Below are 21,207 nucleotides of genomic sequence, written 5' to 3' on the forward strand. Positions count from 1 at the left end.
AAATAATCAGAAATTAAAACAGATTTGTAGGTGTTGGCTGGTTGGGATAGTTCCTCCTTTCACAGTTTACGTGTCGATTTTGGGGTGCAGATTTAAACGTTCAGTACTGTGTGGAGGAGAGCAGAGAAGGTGCAGAGCGGAGAATTGAAATGCCGGGAGGGGACTGTACCTGTGAGGCGGACATGCGGATGGACAGAAGTGCTTTGTCAAGGGTTAGAATATGGAAAAGGAGCCCTAGATGCTGGGGTCCTCTGCCCAGTAAAATTTACTTATCACTTGGCTGAATTGTCTCTCTTTATTCGTTTGTTGCTTTAGGAATTCTTAGAGATTGGGTTTGGGAAAGGTCAGTGGAGAGACTGCAAGACACTTGTTTCATTCTATAAAAGGAAGGCCCCTCAGAGGTCCTTGCTTGGTCCTTTGTGGTGGTAAAGGAGCCACCCTTCTGAATCAGATGGCCAGAGTGATAACTTTTCTCGGCCCCCTTGTGACAGGGTGGGCTGGAGCAGGAAGGCACTTGCCCTTCTTACAAGCCACTGATGAGTAGCAAGTTAGAAGTTTGGATTTGTGGGAGCAGCATGTGGAATGTTGTAAGAGCAGCTGGTTAAGATTCATGCAGCAGAGGAAACAGCCGGGGGAGGGGGAGGTCGGTCGGAAAGCAGAATCTTGGGGGTTTTGTTTTGTTTTGACTTTCTTGTATTTTAGTTTGGCAGAGAGAGATCTGAAGAACTAAGAACTCATTTTGGTGACGTAAATGCTCCTTCTCTCCACCACCCCTTTCCTTCCCAACCACAAGAAGAATTCTTGACATTAATTCAGCATATGTTACATACTGTCTTTAACTCGGGGATGATAGTCTGAGTCCTGTGTCGTGGTGAACGGTTGTGTTGACTCTCATGTTAGAATCTGTAGAATTACCTGCTGTTTCCAGGTAGTTCCGAGGCGGGATTAGAAGGGAATGGGCTCAACAGGACTGCTGGAGGTGGGCAGTTGTAGCCTCTTCCACGAGGGCTTTTGCCATTGCAGTTTTTCGTCAGACTGACGAGGCTTTTTGAAGTACACCCAGATGTGACCAGCCTTGCCGACAGGAGCGCAGCACAGGCACCAAGAGCCTGCGTCCCCTCCTCACCGCTAGCGCCAGGGACCTCATTTCCTCTCTCAGTAACCTGCCTGTGGCTTTTCATGGCTTTTCAGTACGCGCACATTCCAGTCACCCTCTCTCGGGATACGGGGCCTGATGGGGTTGGATTGGCTCGTGCTATTCCAGCAGATCCGCTGCCATTCTTAGAGGAGCCTTTCCCAGCCGGAGTTCTGTGACAGAATTAAGCGCTACTCAAATACTTTGAGTGACTGCTTTCCCAGTTCTTATGAGATGGTATATAGCTAATATATACCACCGTGGGTCATACGAAGTTAATTTGTTATTTGCATAAACTGATACTTTGGCCATTAGGGCTCCATTCTGTCCTTAGAGCCCTGGGCTGAGCGGGACCTCCCTCCTACTGCTGCACTCTGAGCCGTGTTTATGCCGCTGATGGCAGCGCGGTAGGTCCCGTGGCCTGGCTGACGCGCTTGGACAGTTAGGTGGATAGATTCTCACTGGTAACCTGCAATGCCCAAGGCAAGAAATCCTTTTCTTGACTTTTGTAGGCCGGAGAACATTTTCACATCAGAATTAAGGGCCTGAAATCAGAGAGAAGAGGGGGAGAGTGTGGACCCCAGCGGGGTTTATACTTGCTCTTGAATGTGTGCAGTGCATGGATGCACTATGATAATGCTGCAGTTGCTGTACATATTTAGTAGAAGGGATAACTGGGAGTTTTGTGCTAACTTGCTGCACTAACATTCTTGCTCTCTCTACCGTTTCTGAGTGTTTTTCTCTCCTCACAACTCTCTTCCAGTAACCCCTTAACCAGAGTGAAAGGAAATGCTTTGGTCTCTAACCAAGTGGAGCTTTGACTTAGACTTCCACATTTATTCTTTCCTCTTCTGGAAATCAGCATACTCTTTTCAGCAGAGTTATTTTTGCCTGCGTTCAAATAAGTCTGAATACAGGAAGAGGCATTACCTTTCAGATCTGTTAGGGACCAGAGGTAGTAATTCTGAGAGAGGAAAACTTCATTCCGAGTCAGAGAATGAACACCCTCCCATTTAAAGGACTGCTCAAAATTCTAATTTTTTGGAATGTCTCGCTCTCTGAGTTACATAAGCAATAAGAAGACAGAACTCTAAAGGAAAACCTGTCTTGTTACCTGTGCCATGAGAATTGAGCCCCATGGGGCTTACTTAACCTGAATATTTTCTGTTAGCCTGGCAAAAATATGTGTTAAAAACCGTATATTTACAATCTAGATGTAGAAGGCACGTTACTTTTTTTACCCTGATCTTCCAGGAAACTGCCAGTTAAATTATCTTAATGTGCTTATACCTTTGCATGTCAAGCCCATGTAATTCAGGCTTAATCTTTGCAATGACAGCTGAAAAAGTATTAATTTGCTGCCAATTCCTGGCCTCATCCCTCTCTTTTTACTACTTCCCCTGGTCCCCACTGGGAAGCGTGCGTCAAACTGGTCTAGTCTGAGAGTGAACCCCCTTCCCTCTGGATTTGAGTAGCTGCTGTAGAAATTTTCCATCTGTCGTTCAGTCATAGTGAGTGGCTTGTCGAAGGCTCAAATATTTCTTCTCTAACTATCTTTTCACTGCCTGTCACTATTCATCTGTCAGTTTTTATTGCTCTTCCCCCTTTCCTGCATCATGACAGCAAGTGCAGCAAAGGCTTGCATCTGTCATATGCTTTCCTTTTAATGTGTTTGTTGAAGCTTACTGGAGGTGAAGTTCCTCACCTCTGTCTGTCTTTGTGTCCTCCTTTGAACGTTTCATGCACCAGACTCATTAGAAGAAGTGGACAGATCCCCTTAAAGAGACCAGCGAAGTAAGTGGGAGGAGGCATCCCTTCGATAGTGTATTTATGGAGCAGTGGGCAGTGCATTTTTGTTAAAGCGTCGGCTTTATGTCTCCCACCTGTTGACCAGGTGCTCCTTGGATGGGACGAGATAATTAACACTGTCAGGTCCTTTTAAGCACTTGCGTCTCCAGTCCTGATGTGTACGTGCTGCTGGAACAGGGGAGACAGACTGTAATTTTAAAACAACAAACATGCATATAATCATTAAACTTAAATGTTTATATTTTCCTACGGATGCCACAGTTTAGGCTTAAAATGATGTATGTTTTATTTATTTATTTATTTATTTAATATTTTATTTATTTCTAGGAGAGAGAGAGAGAGAGAGACAGCGTGAGCAGGGGAGGGTCAGAGAGAGAGGGAGTCACAGACTGAAACAGGCTCCAGGCTCTAGCTGGCAGTCAGCACAGAGCCCGATGCGGGGCTCGAACCCACGAACCGCGAGATCATGACCTAAGTGAAAGTCGGACGCTTAACCGACTAAGCCACCCAGGCGCCCCGATGTATGTTTTATTTTTGATACTAGCTTTTATTTTCCTCCAAATTATGGATACTTATTTTTAATTTTACAAGTGCCAATAGTTCCAATTTCCTCTTTCCTCACAAATACTTCAAAAGATGAGAATTTTAGTCCCAGTTCTGTTTTATTTATAAACTGGTGTAATTATATCTGCTTGCCTGTTTCAAAAGGCTATTAATCAGGATCAAATTACATAACATGTTAGAGAGTGCTCTGAAAATCACAAAATGCTTTCAAATGTAAGGTAGTTTATGTATTGTTAGCATAAGTTTGGTCATGACCGTACCACAAATAGCTTTTATAGATCGGTGTAGTCGAGCCATAAATTTGGGTCCTACACAAATAAGACCCTTCTTATTCTGGTGTCTTTTCTCTGTTGTTTTCAAATTATGGACAGTTCCTCCCAGTGAAACCAGCCTCCAAAAGTTTTAATGGCAAAATACACGTATTCAGATCTGTAACCAGGCTTCTTAAGAAAGAGCCTAAAGGGGCATGACAGTTACACTATATGTTAACCACCTAAAATTTAAATAAAAACTTGAGGGGCGCCTGGGTGGCTTAGTCGGTTAAGCGTCCGACTTTCGCTTAGGTCATGATCTCGCGGTTCGTGGGTTCGAGCCCCGCATCGGGCTCTGTGCTGACTGCCAGCTCAGAGCCTGGAGCCTGTTTCAATCTGTGACTCCCTCTCTCTCTGACCCTCCCTTGCTCACGCTGTCTCTTTCTCTCTGTCCTAGAAATAAATAAAAAACATTAAAAAAAATTTAAATAAATAAATAAATAAATAAATAAAAACTTGAAACAAACAAAAAAGACGTGACAGTTCTGATCATTTTGTTCCGTGCCCAGGAGTCCCATAGAAGAATGAGGACACTCCTTGCATAGTTTGTAGTTTTATATTCTCTTCCACCAAAGAGCCGTTTGGTATTTAATAGGCCTCATTTCCTTGTCGGCTTTGCGTCCTCCCCATCACGTGCTTAACAGCTTCTGGTTTGAGAAGCACGGGGCTGTGGCTTCCCCAAATGGCTTTTCTTTCAAAAGTTGTTGAGATGCTGGAAGAAAAGTTGCTATAGTTGTCATAAAGTTGAAAGTGGAAATGGAATGGTCCCCCACCCCCACCCCAAGGCCCCATTTCAAGAACAAAAAAGGCTAGAAATTCTCTCCAGTAGAGTGCTCTTGAGGTGAGGCCTGTTGAGGCAGTTTGCAGAGTCAGAGGTTTGCATTGCTATCCTCCAGGAGGAAGCCCCCAGTAGTGGGTCTGTTAAAACGATGGACAGTGAACGCACTTTAATACTTTGAACATCTTTAGAAAGAAACACACAGGAGCTCTTGAGTCTCCTCCTTTTTCAATCTCTCTAGATTTCTTTTCCCTTCCTTTTCTTTAATGCTAGTCCATCACTGTACCTTCCTGTGCCTCTGTTACTGTGCTCTCTTTGGTAACACTGTTCTGTGTCTTTCATCCCACTCCCGTCCCTTCAAAGGTCTAAGGAAAAAGAACTTGTCCCCTGGCGCAGTGGAGTCCGACGTGAGAGGAATAACCGGGGTTGATCTGTTTGGAACTACGGATGCGGTGGTGAAGCATGTGCTGGAGGTACTTGTCTTCACAGCCCGAGGCTGGTATGGGCTCCTCTCTGGGGACCAGGAAGCGGCTGCTTACTTATTCATTCCTTCAGCAAAGATTCATGCAGTGCCTATTAGGTGCCGGGCATGGTTTTAAGGCACTGGAAATAGAATAGCCCGTGAGCCGGCAGAAATGAAGCTTCTATGCCACCTAAGGGAGAGTCACATCACTTCCTAAATCCTGTGGGGAGAGAGGGAGAAGGCTGGCATAGATGCTGTCACTGTCCCAAAGCAGAGCCCATTCTCGGGCCTCTTGTATAAGTGGGGCTGGGGGGAAGGGAGATTTACTCTGAGTCATTGAGGACCAGCCAGGTGTAAGCCACTTGTGTGCATGGTGGGAAAATAGAAGAGCGTTAGAGAAAGAAACTAGATTTTTAAAAATACCTAGTTTAATCCTCTCAGTTATCCCGTGAAATAGATATTAGCAACCTCATTTTACAGATGAAAGAAATTGAGATTTAGAGAAATTGAGCAGGTTGCCAGAATCCAAATGTATCTAGTAAATGGAAGAACTAGGATTTGAACTTGGGTCGGACTCTAAAACCCAGAGGATTTTCACCACAGCATGAAGTCTCTCGAAAACACTGCCAATTTGAAACTGCGTTATCTATGATCCTGCCATAGTACAGAGTATATAAATAAAGTGTCAGATAGCTTAAAAGCAGCAATCCTTAAACCTTGTGGTCTGAGAACCTCTTTCTTTATACTTTTAAAACTTACTGAGGACCCCGAAGAGTTTGTTCATTTGGTTTGTGGTTTGTATCTTTCAGTTTTTACCATATTTGAAATTGAAACCAATTTGGAGGGCGCCTGGGTGGTGCAGTTGGTTGAGTCCAACTCTTGATTTAGCCTCAGGTCATGATTCTAGGGTCATGGGATCAAGCCCCATGTAGGCTTTGCACTAAGTGTGGAGCCTGCTAAAGAGTCTCTCTCTTAAGATTCAAAACCAAAACCAAAACCAACTTTTTTTAAAATTTATTTTTATTTTTTTAAAACATGAAATATGAAAGCATACATTTCATTAGCTGTGAAAACAGTGATATCATGTCACATAGCCCTCTTGAAAACTCTGCCCTCATGAAAGAGTAAGAGTGAAAAAGGCAACTAATGTCTTTACATTATTATGAAAATAGTTTTGACCTTGCAGATTTCATAAAAGGATATTAGAACTCAGCTGAGAGTTTCCCAGTCACGTTTCCTCAGGAAGTTATAAAATTGGTTTTTATTCTTGAGATGTTAATAATTCGTTGGGGAGCTAATATGTAAGTAAATAACAAAACAAGGCAGTATATCCCAAATGCAAATGAAGCTGAGTTGGGAGTTGCCATGAGAATTTGGGTGTAGTACTAGATGGGCTGACATGATAACTCCCACGTTCATGTCTTAGAATAGCATAACCCCTTGTGTCTTTTCCCAGGAAGAGTAAAAATCAGAGACATCTCTTATAACCACCAGCATGGCCCTTTAGTTTGCTTTGAGTAGTAGTGATAAAGGCATTTTAGAAGAACCGCTTCTTGTTTTCCACAGGGTCATGATCGTGGAGTAAACTGGGCTGCCTTCCACCCCACTATGCCTCTGATTGTATCTGGGGCAGATGACCGTCAAGTGAAGATCTGGCGCATGAATGGTGAGTAAACCAGTGAAAGTATCACTGTGTCCAAAAAATTGACTGCTGGCCAACAAGGTGAAGTAGCCAGGTCTTCTGGACTTTGTGACCCATTTTCCTACCTTAGATGGTTATGCTAATCCTAGGAGCATAAACATTGCCCCGTTCTCTATTTTCCTGTTTTTGAGGCATCCTGATTTTGGGAAGTCGGAACACAGTTAAGAGGAAGAATTCATTCATTCAAAAATATTTATTGAGTACCCGCTTTGTACTAGTCATTGTTCAAGTCTCTGAAGATACAAGGGTGACTAAAGCATATGGAACATGTATTTATTCTATCATGACAGCGAGTGACAAGTAAAACAGGAAAAGAGGATAAAGAGTGATGGAGAAGAGGTGCTATCATTGATAAGAGGGTCAGAATGAAAGAACAAACATGTAGAGATTCAGAGGCTTAAATGGAGAAAATGGCCATGTTAGAAAGGAGTTGCTGATTTAGCGTTTTGAAGTATACCTAGCATTTGGTTAGAGATGCCATAATTTTTTTAATTTAAAAACAATTTTTTTAATTTAGAGAAGACATGCAAGTAGGGGAGGGGGCAGAGAGGGAGGGAGAAAGAATCTGAAGCAGGTTCCATGCTCAGCGTGAAGCCCAACACTCCATCTCACGACCCCAGGATCATGACCTGACCCAAAATAAAGAGTTGGACTCTTAACCAACTAAGACACCCAGGCGCCCCAAGGTGCTGTAATTTTAAACCCCAAACTTGTAGTAGGAAGCTACTTTTGAGAGATCGTCTAATTCTTTTTGGTCCTTCAGAGTCAAAGGCATGGGAGGTTGACACCTGCCGCGGTCATTACAACAACGTGTCTTGTGCCGTCTTCCACCCTCGCCAAGAGCTGATTCTCAGCAATTCTGAGGACAAGAGTATCCGAGTCTGGGATATGTCTAAGAGGTAAGGGGGTTACTGTGGTATGTGACCACGGCCAGGGGAAAGGCCCTCCTCTCTCCCGTTCTCTCTGCTGCCAGTTAGGTTAGACTGCATCTGTGTGCCTCTTAACCATCTTCAGCATGTGGAGAAGTCAGATCCGATGTTAGGAAAGCTCGAGGGGGCCTAGAGATCAGCCAGCATTTACAGATGTCCCGTCAAATACAACCTCCACGTGCATTCTTTTCTCCTCCAAATTTAAGCATGTTCTTCTATAGCTAGAGAAGTAAATACGAAATGAGGATAGTGTAACAGGAAATCATGACGAGTAGGGGGAAATTGAAATACTAAAATAATAGGATCAGTGAGGTTTTGCCGGCTTCCACACAGCGCTCCTGTATGTGATAGGCTGAAGATTTCTCAGAAATTAGTATTTTTCTTTGCTTACCTGTTGCTTTCCTAGGACTGGGGTTCAGACCTTCCGCAGGGACCATGATCGTTTCTGGGTCCTAGCCGCCCACCCCAACCTGAACCTCTTTGCAGCAGGTAAGAGTCATTTCTTCTCTTTTTTCCTTGTTTAAGGTCAAGGTTTGTAAGACTTGAGCATGCTTCTCTGTTAGCTCTGGCTCCGGTGAATGCACAGTGGGATGAGCAGGAAAAACAGGATTCTCAGAGCCGTACAGCGGAAGCTGCTGTCCGTCCCGGGAGAACCCTTCCGGTAGTGTTCTTTCTCCACCCAGGTGCACTGGGTGCTGAAGCCTATTCTCTTTGACAAGTTAGGAGGCTAATGGTGGACACTCAGCATTCTTAGACTGAGGTGCTGGAGACTGAGCCGTAGTCACTCAGGTAGCAGGTAGGCCCTGAACACTGGGTGCTGGTCTGGCTGCAGCTAGTAGAGCGGCGCCCGAGGCAGTGGCACTGACTTTATGGAACCTTATTTGTAGTGTAGGGAGAGGTAGGGAGAGGGGCCACAAGACGACAAACGTGAAGGAGGCTTTGAAGAAAAGTGCAGCAAAAGGTGCACAGAGAGGGACGGGTGTGGGGACCGCTGCTTTATATTGGGCGTGCAGGATCGTGAGGAGGTGACGCGTGCAGACGGTGCAGTGTGAGGCACGGAGCATACGTGAGGGGGGTGTGAGTGTGCGTATGAGGTGGGTGCCGAGGGGGTCGCAGAGCCTGCGTGTGAGGAGGGGCGCTGAGTGTGTTGGGGGGCCCCTGAGCATGGGGAGGTGCAGAGTGCGCACATGCAAGGCCCCGTGTGAGCAGTGCTTGTGGAGCGCGCTGCGTAGGGGCCCGGGGGCCGGGGAGGAAGAGCAGGCCTGGCTGTGCTCCACCTTGCAGGCAAGGCCAGGCTTAGACTGAGGATTTTATTCTGAACAGGCGGAAGGCCATCAGGAGTGGCCGGGAAGGAAAGCGAATGATCTGGGTTATATGTGGAGAGCCGGGCAAGGTGGAAGGTTTCTCTGAGAGATGGGTGATGCCAGTAGGGGAAAAGTAAAACTTTTAAGAAAAAAAGAAAGGCTTTTTATTTTATTATTATTATTATTTTAATGTTTATTATTGAGACAGAGAGAAACAGAGCAGGAGTGGGGTAGGGTCAGAGAGAGAGGGAGACACACAATTTGAAGCAGGCTTCAGGCTCTGAGCTGTCAGCACAGAGCCCGACATGGGGCTCGAACCCACCAACTGGGAGATCATGACCTGAGCCGAAGTTGGACGCTCAACCAACCAAGCCATCCAGGTGCCCCAAGAAAGGTTTTTTAAACTAGCATCCCCGTTCAACAGAAGCCTCTATGTTCTTGCTGTTTGCAGGGCCTGGGGATGCTTGGAAATTACTGTAATATCTGTCTTTAGGAGCTCGTGAGATGGTGGAGCTGGGGGTCTTTGTTACAGTGCCAGATGTTATGTGCGATGCTAGAGGCTTTTTTGGTTTTTTGAATCAAAGTATAATCAACATATGTAGCCTGTTAGTTTTGGGTCAGTGTGGTAGTGATGCTTAAGTCTAGTTACCTTCTCTCACCACACACAGTTATTTCAGTATCATGGACTGTATTCCTTAAGTCGTACATCGCATCCCTATGACTTATTTATTTTACAACTGGATGTTTATACCCAGTCCTTTGCCTGTTTTGGTCACTCTCCAACCTCTGGTAACTACTTGTTTCTTCTCTGTATCTATGAGTCTGTTTCTGTTTTGTTGTTGCTGTTCATTTATTCTTTTTGCAGATTTCACCTAGAAGTGAAATCTTCTATTTGTCATTCTGACTTATTTCACTTAGCATAATTCTCTTAGGTCCATTCATGTTGTGTAAGTGGCAGGATTTCATTCATTTTTTAAAAAATGTTTTTACTGTTTTATTTATTTCTGAGAGAGAGAGAGAGAGAGAGGGAGATACAGAATCTGAAACAGGCTCCAGGCTCTGAGCTGGCTGTCAGCACCGAGCCCAACACGGGGCTTGAACCCACAATCCGTGAGATAATGACCTGAGCTGAAGTTGGATGCTTAACTGACTGAGCTACCCAGGTGCCCCTCATTCTTTATGGCTGAGTAAGAGACCTGTGCGTGCGTGCGTGCATGTGTGTGTGTGCGTGCACCACATCTTCTTTATCCATTTATCAGTACCAGGACACTTAGGTTGCTTCCGTGTCTTGGCTGCTATAGATAAGGTTGCAGTGAACATGGGGATGCATATATCTCTTCAAATTGGTGTTTCCGTATCTATCTATCTTCAGATAGATACGCTAATGGAATTGTTGGATCATATGATAGTTCTATTTTTAATTTTTGAGGAACTTCCATACTGTTTTCCACAGTGGCTGTACCAGTTTGCATTCCCACCAACAGTGCACGAGGGTTCTCTTTTCTCCACACCCTCGGCAACACTTGTTATTTCTTATCTTCTTGATACTAGTTACTCTGAAGGGTATGAGCTGATGTCTCATTGTGGTTTGATTTGTGTTTCCCTGGTGATTAGTGATGTTGAGCATCTTTTCATGTGCCTGCTGGCCACCTGTACGTCTTTGGGGGAAATATCTATTTAAGTTCACTGTCCATTTTCTAATTGGGTTGTTTTTGTGTGGTTTTCTTTTTTTGTGTTGTGTACTTTATATATTTTGGATATTAACTCCTTATTGGATATGTGATTTGCAAGTATTTTCTCCCAGTCAGCAGGTTGCCCTTTCATCTTGTTGATGATTTCCTTCACTGTGCCAAAGACTTTATGTTTGATGTAGTCCCGTTTACTTTCAGTATAATGGAACTGTGTGCAAAGTGTTAGGAGAACGCAGAGGAGACTGTGTGTGAATGTGACAGTGTGACGTAGAGTATTAGGAAAGGCTTCACAGAAATTGATTTGAGTAAAGATTCTAACACCTGTGGGAATTTAGACAAATAAAGGACTCCTGGAGGTGTCTTTGTTCTTAGCACATACACAGTCGCCATCCATGTATGTCCTGTTCCCAGCTTGCTTTCTTGCCTTCAGCCAATTCCTTCCTCTCTCCTCCCTGTGCCCAGGCCATGACGGTGGAATGATTGTGTTTAAACTGGAACGGGAGCGGCCAGCCTATGCAGTTCACGGCAACATGCTACATTATGTCAAGGACCGATTCTTGCGTCAGTTGGACTTCAACAGCTCCAAAGACGTGGCAGTGATGCAGCTGCGGAGGTAAACCAGACCTGTTTCCTCCCTCCAGACCCTCTTAACTGTCACCACGATGCAAGACCCACAGAGCGAACTCTGTTCTTTTAACGACATTTTGGGTGTCCTCTTTTGTCACAGATCGAATGCCCACTGGGGAGGCTGCTTAGTTTAAACCCCAGGAGTGTGTTGGGCGAGGAGGAGGCCATGAGGAGGAGGAGGGAGTTTCCTTGATGAGAACTCTAGTGAGCCTGGGCGCAGGACATCATTACCGCCGCAGCCAGCCGGGCTTGTTGCGGGCCAGAGAGAGTTTCCTGGTAGAGAGTAGCCCTGCTTGGTGACAGGCTTTTTTGCCTGTATTTGCCATTTCTGTGACAACTCTTCGCTTTCCAGCAAAACACACACAACTCTAAGCTAGAATATATGTCTCTGGAAGCTCTTAACTCTGAAGATGTGATAAGCTCGGGGACGTCTGGCAGAAAGAGCTGTCCTTCCGGAGGGCCAGCTGCATCAGCATGCTGCAACAGCCATGGCAGCAAGCTCTGGCACGAGGCTCCCATAACCACCCTCCAGCATGACTACAATAAAAAGATGGGTTTATGTGAACACTCCAAGGGACAGGACAAATTAGTCAGAGACGGAGCACGTCATGTAGCTCTGTGGTGTCCCCTGCAGTTATGTGTCGGAATTTGTACCCAGGAAGAACCAGTCCCGCTCACGACAGTGAGTGCTAACCCTCCCTTCCGTTGAGTAATTGGACTCGCACCAGGGTTTGCCTTTTTTAACTGTTGGTCAAAGCTGAGATGGGGCGTCCGCAAGCCTTAAAAGAAGGAAGGGAGTAGATGGAATATTTATTTTTATTCCTGATTATAAAAGTGATGAATTGTATGTGTAAAGACTGGATAAGTAGGAGGTGTGGGAGCCATTCCTTTCTTCTTTCCATCTTTACTCCCCTTCCTCATTTTCTCTTTTTTCCATGTATATCTCCAGTGGTTCCAAGTTTCCAGTGTTCAATATGTCGTACAATCCAGCAGAAAACGCAGTCCTGTTGTGCACGGTATGTAACCCCTGCAAGTCCCAGGATCTTTCCATTTTCCCCAGGTCTCTTTCTCATGCCCTTAGCAAACCTCTAGTGGCAGTTGAGAAGCTATTTAGTGGTCATTCTGAGAGAGCTGACACAGTGCACAGGCTCACACCAGGTCAGTGCCAGTCACCGGAAGCAAGTTAGGGTTTGTGAACTTAGATCTTTCATAAGACTGATAATTTCTAAACCTAATGGAGCATCCAGGTGAATGACCCAGATCACTACAAGTAAATTGAGAGAATGTTTGGGACAACATTCTGTGCAAAGAGAATGCTTGTCTTGATTCCTTCATGTGGGTAAAAATAGAGCTGACCTGAAGGAGGGTGGCTTTCAGTGAAGTTGCCTTCAAGGTCAGTGAGTGGCCCCCGCATTTCTGGCCATATAATTTGGGGAAAAAAAGAAATAACATTCTAGTTTTAGTGCCCCGTTTGCCAAATTAAAAAGAATGAAAATTTGTCTTTCCCCATATGACTTCTCGTGTCTAATCCTGTTCTTTGTTCAATATCTAAGAGTCTTAATATTTTTTCCCTGGGAGTTGTCTGTACTGTCTTTTCTTCGATTTTTTTTTCCCCTTGAACAGACTTTTAAGTTGATGAGTATACTTAGGTAGAGTGCCAGAGTATTGGGGATTCAGTTTATTAATTTGTGGAATCAAGAGCAGTCTTTGATTCCTTTCAAATAACATCTACATCTTTGGAGGATGCAAAAAATACAAAGTGACATGAATTCTGAGTTCTTTTGTGACAAGTCTCAGAATTTTTAGCTGTTGAGATGTCCACCTGCCCCCATGGGTGATGGGTGAGAAAGGGATGGACACAGATTGTTGTGTGATGCCACGGTTTTCTTGGTCAGAATAAACTGCTACCTTGGGTTCATGTCACTATCTAATTTCTCTATCCTCTACAGAGAGCCAGCAACTTGGAGAATAGTACCTATGACCTGTACACCATCCCCAAGGACGCGGACTCCCAGAGTCCTGATGGTAGGTGCCCCCGGGTCTGCCCAGCTTTGTGCACAGCTCTCCTCTGCTGCGCTGTCGTGCCTCTTCAAGTTTTTCACATTCCCTCCCCAAGCTATGGTCACATCACTCATGTCTGTTGGCAGGTGCCGCTGACAATTGCATCAGAGGCGACCGTGGTGTGAAATATTCATGTTCCTCCTCCATTTTATTACTCCAGCTAGATATATATATTTTATAATTTGGTTATTAGAAACTCTCCATTTTCTCTTTCAGCACAGCATGTTATCCTAGTTTATTGTCAGCTGATATGACTTTCACCCTGGTAGTTTCATTTATTTAAGAATGTGGTTCCAATCTTACAATGTCTCATCCTGGGACTGGGGATTTATGCTCTCCCATCCACATCCAGATCCGATTTGCTTCCTTTGCATGTCAACGAGACGAGGCTGCTAACAGCCCCACACCCCGCCAGGGATCCCAGGATCCAGCTGAGACCCCTGTCTACCTCGTCCATCACCGCCAGCCCTTGTTGGTGTCCTTCCTGTTAGGATTTGCCGACGGCCTTCCGAGAATGGATGTGTCTCACTTCAGCTCTTTTTAGTCCACTTCTTCCCGTTGTTTTATAAAGGGTTTCTTGGGTCCTCACCTTACTGGCACACTTTTATGATATTTTAGACTCAGTGAATGGATCGTGAGGCATAATTTTGCTATAGCTCTGGCCCTTTTGCGGGTACTGCTGTGTCATTATTGTTTACTAATACGATTCATTCTTTTTAAAAGTGTGGTCTTGGTAAAAAGACAAGGAACCTGTATGTCTTCGGTACCCATACCCAGTCTCCCATGTAAATTAAACAGTTAAGGCAAATTTCTGACCAAACTGTGATTGTGTCCCTCCCTACCCACATCCTTGCTCTTTTTCCCCACGTGTTTACGATTACGTCTCAGTTTCTGCTTTATTACCACTTAGGTTTTATCCTCTCCATTTTGCAAGGGAGCTAATAATTAGTAAAGGAGTGAAGGTGCAGCCCGGTGATGGGCAGCAGAGAGGAAGAGAAAGAGCAAACGTTTGAATAGTGTGGCTCCCCAGCCCCTGGAAAATGGGGGTGTTGGTCATGATAAGAAGTGCCCATCACCCATAGGTGCCAGAGAAGCACAGGGCAAGGCTGGCTGGCATGCCTTGTCCACTTTGCCGCTGATGTTAACATATAAAAGGGTGTTTCAACGCATCCTCTGTGCAGCATCCTCTGTGCACAACCCGTGAAGTTTCCCTGAGGGTGGAGTGGCCATTCAGAATTGTAGTCGGCCAGTGACATGTTTGGGAACTGAGGAACATTTGGTAACTTTCTTCAGGGTAGTAAGAATGATTGACATTTATGGAGCAACAGCTTGGTGCTACTACTGCCCAGCACTGAGCTTATCTGCCTGTCAAGATTTAGTTGGGAGTGCTATGCCCCACCCTGCCATACCCCGAGGTCTGCATTTGCATGTTAAAAGCAAAAGCAGCGGAGCAGCTGCGTCCTGGGGAGGGGGCTCTGTCTCCACTCCAGCTTGTGGAGATAGGAGGTCCTAGACACTGACAGGCTGCTTGCCGCGCCGCAGCTTGGCCAGCGAGGCCCCACTCGTTAGCTTGATGGAGTGTGCTGTCTCCCAAGACGGGAGGTCTTTCTGCCAGTACACGGTGTTGGCTGAAATGCAGCCACTTGGCCTAGAGAAAAGAGGGTTGGCAGGGTGGAGGTTGGAGTTTGGAGGGGACTGGTAGGGAGAAGTCACTGACAATAGCCTCAGGTTACAGCTGAATTAGTTAGGAAGCAGCTGAACTGGCGAAGCCAACATGGCAGCCAGCAAGACTGGCAGCTCCGTGGCACCTGATTCTGTCACCTGCCAGTGGCTCGCCACATGCTCCCGCCCTTTGGTTTTGTTCTCAGCTCCTGAAGGGAAACGATCCTCAGGCCTGACAGCCGTTTGGGTTGCTCGAAATCGGTTTGCTGTCCTGGATCGGATGCATTCGGTGAGTGAAGGCAGAAGGGGGAAACTGATTTGGGAAGGGTGGTGGCAGTGGTGCATTGCATATAGAAAGAGCGTGTTCTCTTTCTACTCTCCCCTGGGGAGCTGTGATCATCGCCCAGATACCATAGTCCCCTTGGGAGACGAAGAGGCTTAAAGTTGATTTGATTGCACTGATGATCACTGTGGATCTGGACTTGAGAACGAAGTTAAAGTCACTCTTGACAAAATAGAAGCCAAAAAAATGTCAAATTTGAAAGGTGGTCTGGATGAGGAGTAATTCTTCTTTATCTTAACTACCCTCGTTAGTACTTGAAGCGTATGCAATCCTAAACAAGAGAAAGAAAGCTCTCGAGAGAATATGTAACAAATACTTAAGCCCCAGAAGTGCTGTTCTCTCTCTGGTTGATGGAGGAATTCAGGCATTAGTTGGACTTCATGGGATATTTCTGTTGGGGGAAGAAACAGCAGCCGTCAGGGCCCCTGGAGAGGATGTTGGGTGGAGTGGTCTGCCCAGAATAGTGACTGGCTCGGACAGAAAATACTAAAACTTGGTTTATTTTATTATTACTATTTTTGAAAGAGTGGATATAATGTTTGCTTATTTTGAGAGACAGAGTGCATGTGCATGCACAAGTGGGAGAGGGGAAGAGGGATGGAGAGACAGAATCCCAAGCAGGCTCCACGCCTTCATCGTAGAGCCTGATGTGGGGCCTGAACTCAAAAACTGTGAGATCGTGACCTGAACTGAGATCAAGAGTCAGACGCTTAACCAACTGTGCCACCTGGTGCCCCCTAACTTGGTTTATTAAAACCAAGGGACAGTTGCTGAGGCATATTGTCAGCTGTCTTCATCTTATGAGCACACGTTTCTGAAAACTCCACCTGTAATAATTATTCCAGCTTCTGATCAAGAATCTGAAGAATGAGATCACCAAAAAGGTACAGGTGCCCAACTGCGATGAGATCTTTTATGCTGGCACTGGCAACCTCCTGCTTCGAGACGCAGAGTCCATCACGCTCTTTGACGTACAACAGAAGCGGTAACGTGTTGGGTGCCCCTAAGCAGACAGGCATGTAGTGGGTGGGGGTGGACAGCTACCCCCGAGTAAACTCGCCTCAGGCTTGACCACTTCTGTGCTGTAACCCAAGACTTTCTCGCCACTTTTCTCCATGTGGTCACTGCCCATCTTGTCCGTACACACTAGTGTCACAGCGAGGGCTTCCTTACCTGTTTTTGAAGCACTTACTTGAACAAAGAATGCTCTCGGGACTTAGAATCATGGGCCCATAGGGATGAGCAGCATTCCTGCAGTTAAAGGAGCTTACAGTCTGCTGGGGAGATCACACATACACAAACCCTGATAACACATGGGTGTGAGGGACAGGGAGTTGAGTGGGGGGAGAGTGTACAGTGTGAGCCAGAGTGTTTACGTCACTCAGCCACAGTCTAGAGACTGTTGATTTGGTATTATTTCTTATTTATTTTTTTAAATATATATTTTTTATGTTTATATTTGAGAGAGAGAGAGACAGAGTGAGAGCAGGGAAGGGGGAGAGAGAGAGGGATACGCAGAATCTGAGGCAGGCTCCAGGCTCTGAGCTGTCAGCACAGAGCCTGACGGGGGCCTCGAACTCATGAACCATGAGATCATGACCTGAGCCGAAATCAGACGCTTAACTGACCCACGCTCCCCTGTTTGGTAATATTTTAAGAAATTGGGGCTTAATTTGGAGATGAAAAGGATGTAGGTCATAATCTGGGACTTTGGGGTCAGGTCCACTCACGTTTGCCTTTCTCTCTCTGTCTCAGGACTCTGGCATCTGTGAAGATTTCCAAGGTGAAGTATGTTATCTGGTCAGCAGACATGTCCCACGTGGCACTACTGGCCAAACATGGTGAGTCTTCATTATCTCCACCCTGATTTGGAGCCCAGTCCTGCCCGCCCTTCCCTGCCAGCCCGCCTCACTCCCCCTGCCCAGCAGAGCACTCATGCCCTTTGCCTCTTACAGCCATTGTGATCTGTAACCGCAAGCTGGAGGCTCTGTGTAACATTCATGAGAACATTCGCGTCAAGAGTGGGGCCTGGGATGAGAGTGGGGTGTTTATCTATACCACAAGCAACCACATCAAATATGCCGTCACCACTGGGTAAGTGAATTCTCTGATACACAGAGTGGGAGAAGGTAGCTTCTTAAAATCACTGTCCTGTCTCAAGGGTTATGACTGAGGTCCTCCTTGAACTTTCTTTGTGGAAAGTCTTGGGCACATATGTGCTAGGCACAGCTGAGCATTCTCTTTCAAGTCTTTAAAAAATAGTGACGTTTGACTTGAATAAAGAAGAATGAAGAGAGTACATACATAGAGCATAGCAGATCGTTACGTAGTGAACCTTCTTGCCACCAAATCAGGAAGTAGAACAGTGCTGGCGTCCAGAGGCCGTTTGCCACCATGTGGTTGTACTGATCACAACCACCGCTGTGTCCCACCCAAAGATAACATTATTCTGCCTTTTATGGTAATTTCGTCCAAACTTTTCTTTATAATTGTATCACCCCATGTGTGTCTTAAAATAATGTTTTAATTTTGCTTGGTTTGAACTGCATGTAAATCATCCTGAATAGGTTATTTTCATATTTTGCTTATTTTGCTTAATATTTTGTTTGTAAGATGTATCTACGTTATACCTCTAACTTGTCTTCATTGTTGTACATATATTCTGTTATTTGAAAATACCACAGTTTATCTATTCTACTCTAAAGGGATATTTGAGGATTTCTAGGATTTTGCCGCTGTGATGAAGTGTTCTTTTAAATAGTCTTCTATGTGTGTTCCGTTGCATACACACATAACATTTCTCTAGCATGTCCAGAACCCAATTGCTGGGTCAGAGGGTGTGCGTATCTTCGCGTTTACTACGTAATGTGAAACTGCTTTCCAGAGTGGCCGTACCGATTTGCATGTCCACCAGCATTGTATCCAAGCTTCCTGGCTTGTCATCCTGGCCAACACTGGGCTTTGTCAGACTGACTTTTGTCTATCTGGTGGATTTGTAATGGCAGCTCGTTGTCATTTAGCTTTGCCACCTTCTGGTTCCCAGTGAGAGTGAGCAGCTTTTCAGTTGACCACCCATCAGGATTCCCTTTTCTGTGCATTCTGTTTAGGCCTTTTATCTGTTTTTTTAATGAGTTGTCCTTGTTAATTTTAGGAGTTTTTCATATATTTGAGTGTCAGTCCTTTGTCTGGGTTACATGTTATAAATCTTAATATTAGTCTCTTTCCATTCTGTAGCTTGTTTTCTGATTCTATGATATCCTATTCTTTAGTGAACAGATGTTGTTATTTTAATATAGTTGAATTTATGAATCTAACCTATTATGGATATTGGGTTTTGTATGTTACTTGAGAAATCTTTACTGACTCCAAGCCTATAAAGGCATTCTTTTGTATTTTCTTGTAGAAACTTTTTGTTGTTGTTTATTTATTTTGGGTGGGGGGGTGGAGAGAGCATGAAGGGGGAGGGGCAAATGGAAAAGGAGAGAGAGAAGCCTAAGCAGGCTCATTGTGGAGCTCCATGCTGAGCTGGGCATGGGGCTTGGTCTAACGACCATGAGATCATGACCTAAGCGGAAATCAAGAGTTGAACGCTTAACCAGCTGAGCCACCCAGACACGCCTCTTATATTTTATTGTAAGAACTTTATTCCCTTTTTACTTTTTTTCTTTGAAGTTTATTTATTTATTTTGAGAGACAGTGCGTGTGTGTGTACGTGAGAGCACACAAGTGGGGGAGGAACAGAGAGAGAGGGAGAGAGAGAGAACCCAAAGCAAAATCCATACTTGTCAGTGCAGAGCCCCATGTGGGGCTTGAGTTCATGAACTATGAGATCATGACCTGAGCCACCCAGGTGCCCCTGTACTTTTGTTTTCTGTATCTAGGGCTGTGATCTGCCTGAAGTTGGTTTTTGTGTGTGGTGTGAGGGCAGGGCCTCAGTCATAGGACACTCAGCTGTCCCAGCATCATCTACTGATAAAGCCCAGCCTTTCTCCCTAGTTCCACAGTACCTTCTGGGTCACACAAGGACATGTTTACAGAAATGCAAGGACCTGATTTCTGTGGTGCACGTTGATCTCTGCTCTCATTCCATCATAAGTATTATGGCTCTAGGGGGTCTTCCCACCTGCTAACGCAGATCCTCAGATCTCTCCCGCTTTTATTGTTTTTTAAAATTACAGGGTATTTTCTAATTAATTTTGCCTTGAAAAGGCAAATTGCCAAAAATTTTTTTGCCTTAAAGTATAAATTTTAAAGTCAGCTTGTGAAATTCCATGCAAAGTAAACAGAAAGAGCCCTATTGTGATTTCAGTTGGGATTGCATTGAGGATGTTTACCCTTTTGGACGTTATTGATATCTTTGCCATAATAAATTTCCTCATCTGTGAACGTAGCGTAGTAACTCTTCATTTATTTAGGTCTTCTGGGGGGTGGGGTCCTGGGTGGCTCAGTTGACTGAGCCTCCAACTCTTAATTTCAACTCAGGACATGATCTGAGGGTTGTGGGATTAAGCCCCATATCAGGCTCCACGCTGAGTGCGGAGATCACTTGAGAATTTGTCTCTCTCTCTCTCTCTCCCTTTGCCCCTCTTCCCTGCTCAAGCACTCTTCTCCCTTTAAAAAAAAAAGCATATTGGGGTATCTGGGTAGCTCAGTTGGTGAAGCATCCAACTCTTTTTAAATGTTTTTTTAATTTATTTTGAGAGAGAGGGTCCGAGAGAGAGAATCCTAAGCACACTCCATGCTGCCAGCACAGAGCCCAGGGCAGGACTCTCGACTCTTAGTTTCGGCTCAGGTCGTGACCTCACTGGTTCGAGGTCAAGCCCGCATCTGGCACCTCATACTGACGGTGTGGATGCCTCTTGGAATTCTCTCCCTCTCTCCCCGTCCTTCCTGCACACACTCTGTCATTCAACATAAATAAATAAACTTAAAAAAATTTTTTTTTAATTATTTAGGTTTTCCAGAACATCTTTCAAGGAAGTTTTTAGAATTTTTTCCATAAGGATCTTGCATTTCTTTAGTTAGAGTATTCTTAGGCTCTTGGCAGTTTTCAGTGCTATTTGTAAATGGTTATGGGGCACCCGGGTGGCTCAGTTGGTTGAGTATCCGACTTCAACTCAGGTCATGATCTCACATGGTTCATGCGTTCGAGCCCCACGTTGGGCTCTGTGCTGACAGTTCAGAGCCTGGAGCCTGCTTTGAATGCTGTGTCTCCCTATCTCTCTGCCCCTCCCTTGCACTCTGTTCCTCTCTCTCTCTCTCTTTCTCTCTCTCTCTCAAAAAATAAACATTAAATAAATTTTTAAACAGATACTGTCTGTTTAAAAATTTAGTTTTCTAATTTTTGATGGTATTTAGAAATATAACTAAGTTTCTAAATTGATTTTATTTCAGAGATCTTGTTAGACCTTTGTTATTTCCATTAATTTATTTATCTTCTTTTCATAAATCATAGTGTCTGTGGGTAATTGACAGTTTGTTTCTTCTTATAACTTTCATGTATTTTTCTTGTCTTACTGCACTGACTAGGGTCTACAACATAGTGTTGAATAAACATGGTGATAGCAGACTTTTTTGTCTTTTTCCCAATTTAAAGGGTGCGCTTTCAGTGTTTGGCATTATGTCAGCTTGCTGTAGATTTCTTTAGAGATCGCTTTTATTTATTAAGGAATGTCTGTCTTTGCTGTATCTCAGATAAATGCTAAATTCAGTAGACAAATTTTTTTTTATTGCATATACCATTAGTCATGATTTTTCTCCTTTTGTTGATTAGTGTAGTGAATTAAATTCATTTTTTAAAAATATGAGACCACCATTGTATTCTTGAT

General features: G+C 44.6%; 1 protein-coding gene across 1 annotated transcript in view; it reads left to right on the top strand.

The window, feature by feature from the left end:
* COPA (coat protein complex I subunit alpha) overlaps positions 1 to 21,207 on the top strand; it is a 45,490-nt gene that overhangs the window by 12,317 nt on the left and 11,966 nt on the right. Inside the window, exons 6-16 of the mRNA XM_077760120.1 lie at positions 4,961 to 5,070; positions 6,627 to 6,726; positions 7,526 to 7,661; positions 8,098 to 8,180; positions 11,149 to 11,299; positions 12,263 to 12,329; positions 13,263 to 13,338; positions 15,243 to 15,325; positions 16,225 to 16,364; positions 17,135 to 17,220; positions 17,335 to 17,473. Coding sequence (XP_077616246.1) covers positions 4,961 to 5,070; positions 6,627 to 6,726; positions 7,526 to 7,661; positions 8,098 to 8,180; positions 11,149 to 11,299; positions 12,263 to 12,329; positions 13,263 to 13,338; positions 15,243 to 15,325; positions 16,225 to 16,364; positions 17,135 to 17,220; positions 17,335 to 17,473 — 1,171 coding nt within the window. The remainder of the gene's footprint in view (positions 1 to 4,960; positions 5,071 to 6,626; positions 6,727 to 7,525; positions 7,662 to 8,097; positions 8,181 to 11,148; positions 11,300 to 12,262; positions 12,330 to 13,262; positions 13,339 to 15,242; positions 15,326 to 16,224; positions 16,365 to 17,134; positions 17,221 to 17,334; positions 17,474 to 21,207) is intronic.

Source organism: Crocuta crocuta, unplaced genomic scaffold, assembly GCF_008692635.1.
Source record: "Crocuta crocuta isolate KB4526 unplaced genomic scaffold, BGI_CrCroc_1.0 scaffold133, whole genome shotgun sequence".
NCBI lineage: Eukaryota > Metazoa > Chordata > Mammalia > Carnivora > Hyaenidae > Crocuta > Crocuta crocuta.